Source organism: Carlito syrichta, unplaced genomic scaffold (genome assembly GCF_000164805.1).
Source record: "Carlito syrichta isolate Samal-C Ts95f unplaced genomic scaffold, Tarsius_syrichta-2.0.1 Scaffold311768, whole genome shotgun sequence".
NCBI lineage: Eukaryota > Metazoa > Chordata > Mammalia > Primates > Tarsiidae > Carlito > Carlito syrichta.
This window is the reverse complement of record NW_007255864.1, coordinates 426,194-430,563: the sequence shown is the minus strand read 5'-3', so window position 1 is coordinate 430,563 and position 4,370 is coordinate 426,194. Positions and strand designations below refer to the sequence as shown.

Below are 4,370 nucleotides of genomic sequence, written 5' to 3'. Positions count from 1 at the left end.
GCAATCCACTCACCTCAGCCTCCCAAAGGCGCGGGATTACAGGCTGAGCCACCAAGCCCGGCTCCAGACATGGTTTTAAAAATGAGACTTTTCAGGGAGGGAGGGGAGCACATAACATCAATAAGGATACCTGATCTCAAACCAGGCAAAGGGGGACCAAAGAGAAGCCCAAACTTTACCTGTACGATGACCACTTATCTACCTAATCCTGAATTGTAGCCCACATCTGTAAAATAAAATGTAATAGCAAAAACGTGAAACCAACTGTGCTGCCCATTGAAAGAGGATTAGAAAAAAATGTGGTACATACACATGATGGAATATTACGCAGCCATATAGAAGGACAAAATTATGAACTTCACAGCAACCTGGGTGGACTTAGAATCTATAATACTGATTGACCTATCACAGAAACAAAGAACTGAGTATCACATGTTCTCACAAGTAGACCTTGAACAATTATCGCAATACTGTAAGAAAAGGATTGTCAGTAGTAGGAATCTGCCAGGCGAGGGAGGGGCACGCCTCATCAACAAGGGTACTTGCGTAATGAACATTTGTATACCTAAGCCTGAATTGTACCCCACATCTTTAAATAATATAAAATAAACAAAAATAGAAAATATATACCATAAAAAATTAAGTTACATTTTAAAAATGAGAATCTCTTTTTATTTCTTTCACTTTTACAAAACAATTCTTTTAAAAACTTTCTTACAAAATGAGAATTTTTAAATTCCTTTTACTTTTACAAAACAATTGCTTTAACACTTTCTTACAAAATTTAGTAAAAAGACACAATAAGCGACACGTGGGAGATGAGAATGTCTCTCTAGCACAAAGGTTTTCTGCGCAAACACTGTTCCAGGTGCCAGACAGCACACAGGGCGCATTTATTCACCAAGACCAGGATCCTGGGGGTTAATCACATCTACTTTTTCCAGCACAATATTATCAGCTGTGGGAAGTAATTTTCTTGAAGTGCTGTCATTTTCTGCTTCCAGTTTCGCAGCCTCCTCCCAAGTAGTTGCCAGCGGCTTCCCAAGGGTTTCTGGAAGCCTCAGTGTTAACACCCCACTCAGAAAGGACATGATCCCAACAGACAACTAGAAGGAATTACAAATAATAATAGTAATGGTAAGTGACACACAAGAAAAACATGTACCCTTCAGAGAATAATTTCTGAGCCTTTTCCGGAAGGTATCAGAATTTATTATTTTTTTTTTTTTTTTTTGAGTTGGAGTCTCACTCTGTCACCCAGGCTGGAGTGCAGTGGCACCCTCACAGCCACCCCAGTGTGAACCTGCTGGCTCCAGGGATCCTTCCACCTCAGCCTTCCAAGTAGCCAGAACTACAGGTGCATGCCACCACGCCAGCTAATTTTTTGGTTTATTGTAGAGACAAGGTCTCGCCAAGTTGCCTGAGCTGGTCTTGAACCCACAGGCTCAGGCTATCCACTTGCCTCAGCCTCCAAAGTGCCAGGATTACAGGCTGAGCCACCAAGTCCAGTCAAGTATTAACATTTAATCTCACGTGACCATGGCTGTTATTCCTGGTGAGACCTTCTTTGCTTATGCTGGACTGGAAGTTCTTTAACTCATCAACTGAGCACAAACCAACACTCATTCATTCATTCATGAGCCACCGTCTAGCATCTACTCACTGGCCAGCACTGCCTGCATTACTCCTGAAGGCACTGGCCCACGAGTTATGATCACAGAGAAAGACCTGCCTGTGTTTCCAGACCCCAGAATCTGTGGAGGAGCCATGTAAGGGGGCCCCAATTTGGAAGGTGTCAACCAAGGACGGCCTTGTCAACCCTGCTCCACTATTGGGTACACTATCAGCATTCAGTGAAGAATAGAGAATGAATGATGGAATGGATGAATCAATGCATGTTTTGATAAACCAGACCCACAGAAGTTAGAGGGAAACAAAACAAAGGCAATGGAAGCTGCCACTTTGGAGGGCAGAGGCAACGGTCCATCCGGTTTCCTATAAAAGTTCAGCAGATTTTTTTACTTTCCAGATTTTGGTACACGAAAGGCAGCCTTTTAGACGAGTGCCAAGGTGGCTGCTTTAAAAATGTAATCCCAGCACTTTGGGAGGCTGAGGAGAGAGGACTGCCTGAGCCCAGGGGTTCAAGACGAGCCTGGGCAACTTGGTGAGACCTCATCTCCACAATAAATCACAAAAACTACCCGGGCGTGGTGGTGTGCATCTGTAGTTCCAGCGGCTTGGAAGGCTGAGGTGGAAGGATCGTCTGAGCCCTGGAGGTCGAGGCTTCGGTGGCTGTGAGTGTGCCACTACACTCCAGCCTGGCAACAAAGAGTGAGACTCCAACTCAAAAATAAATAAATAACAAATAAATCAATAAATAATTAAAATGCAAGTCATAGTCAGGCACCGTGGCTCACACCTATAATCCCAGCATTTTGGGAGGCCGAGGTGAGAGGATTGCTTGGGTTCAGGAGTTCGAGACCAGCCTGGGCAGCAAAGTGAGACCTCGGCTCTACAAAAAAATAAATAAATAAATTAGCCAGGTGTGGTGGTGCATGCCTGTAATCCCAGTTACTTGGGAGACTGAGACGGGAGGATCGCTGGAGCCCAGGAGGTCAAGGCTACAGTGAGTTGTGATCATGCTACTGCACTCCAGCTTGGATGACAGAGTGAAACCTCGACTCAAAAAAAAGAAATCAAGTCACATTAAAAATTAAAGTCTGCACATCTATTCTCTGTTGATCATTATGCAGATGTTGGGTGGTTTTGAGAACAAAATCTCTATACAATCTGTAAAAATACAATCCGTCCTTACATAATTTAAACTCCTCTAGCAAAAAATACTTGCCGGAAAGACCCCATAAAAATAAATTAAGGCACTTTTTTTCCTGATAAATCTACATGCTTTTATAGCCTGTGAAAATGAGAATCATAAAATATATAGTGCAACTGTGAAGTCATGCCAGCCCACATCCATAACCGGGGTGGGAATACAGGGTGCCACTGATAACCTAATTCCTAGAAATACATGAGTAAGTTTCACCCAGAAAAAGGAGAGGAATTTAAAGTAACATCCCAAAGGATTGTTCAAGGTGTTTTCTGGTGTTTTAGACATAGTGTGTATACCAACTGGTCTAGACTCCCCGGAAGAGCCCTACGTCAGGATCTGGAACACACTGAGTGGGTCTAAAAGCAAAACAGAGTCACATGGAAGGGCCCAAGAGTGCATTTTTCTTCTTAGCTCGGTAGTGAGAATGCTTGCAAGAAAACAAACCTCACTCCCTACCTCTTCCTCAGCACGATCCCCAAAGCAAACGCCCCAGCAAGCCTCCTGGCCACAGCTCCCTCCCACCTCGGAGGCTGCCCCCATGTAGGCTTGCCTCCTCTCACAAGCTTCTGACCTCTTCCTTTCTGCAGATTAATTTCCTTCAGTAATAATAAAAGGTCTCCAGCCTTTTAGAATCTCCATGCCTGCTCTACTTGAGTACTTGCCACATGCTACCTGCATGGCCCTGAGCAAGCCACTTCACCTCTCTATCCCTCCATTTCCTTTTCTGTAAAATGGATATGAGAATAATACTGCCTCGAAGGACTGTTGAGAGGTAGAAATTAAATAACACAGCAAAGCCGAGCCCCAATGAGTGCTAGCTATCATTACTTTTTTTATTTTATTTTTAAAAAACAGAAACAGGGTCTCCCTCACCCAAGCTGGAGCACAGTGGCACCAACACAACTCGCCACAGCCTCGAACTTCTGGGCTCAGGCGATCCTCCTGCCTCAGCCTCCCAAGTATCTGGGACTACGAGACTGGCACAGCCATGCACGGTGAATTTCCTATTATATCTTAAAACACAAGATGTTGTCCAGGAGGCCATCGGCACTCAGGATGGGGGGTAGGGTGACGCTAATGTTATGTTATGTTCTATCATTGCGGCTGTTCTATCTTTTAAAACAACGTGTGTGTCTTGGGCCACACCCACTCATTCTGTCATCCTCTCCCCAGCAAGGCCTGGCCCTTGCAGCCTGACCCCTTAAAACCCACCAGGCTGTGAAAAGTCGCAGTTCCCCGGTTACCCTGCTCTTTCCTCGTCCTCTCCCTTCCTCCTCCCCTCCTCGTCCCTTTGCAACCCTGGTCACCCGCCTTTCTGGCAGCTCCTCCTCTCTGCTATGGACTCCTTCTCCCACTGCACCTTAAATGCTCCCAAGGAGTGCCCTCTCTTCAGTCTCACACATCTGCACCTCCAGCAGGGTTGTCGGGTCCTCATCCCCCCTTCCCCCCACTCCCGGACCATCCCTGGCCATCCTGAAGGCCCTCCTGCCCTCCACCCACCTCAAGCCTGCTCCTCCTGGGATTCCTTTGGCCCAGCATG

General features: G+C 45.7%; 1 protein-coding gene across 1 annotated transcript in view; it reads right to left on the bottom strand.

Annotated features, from left to right (window-relative positions):
* Window positions 1-893: 893 nt before the first annotated feature.
* SLC22A16 (solute carrier family 22 member 16) overlaps window positions 894-4,370 on the bottom strand; it is a 70,046-nt gene continuing 66,569 nt past the window's right edge. The window contains exon 14 of the mRNA XM_008069026.2: window positions 894-1,106. Coding sequence (XP_008067217.2) covers window positions 894-1,106 — 213 coding nt within the window. The remainder of the gene's footprint in view (window positions 1,107-4,370) is intronic.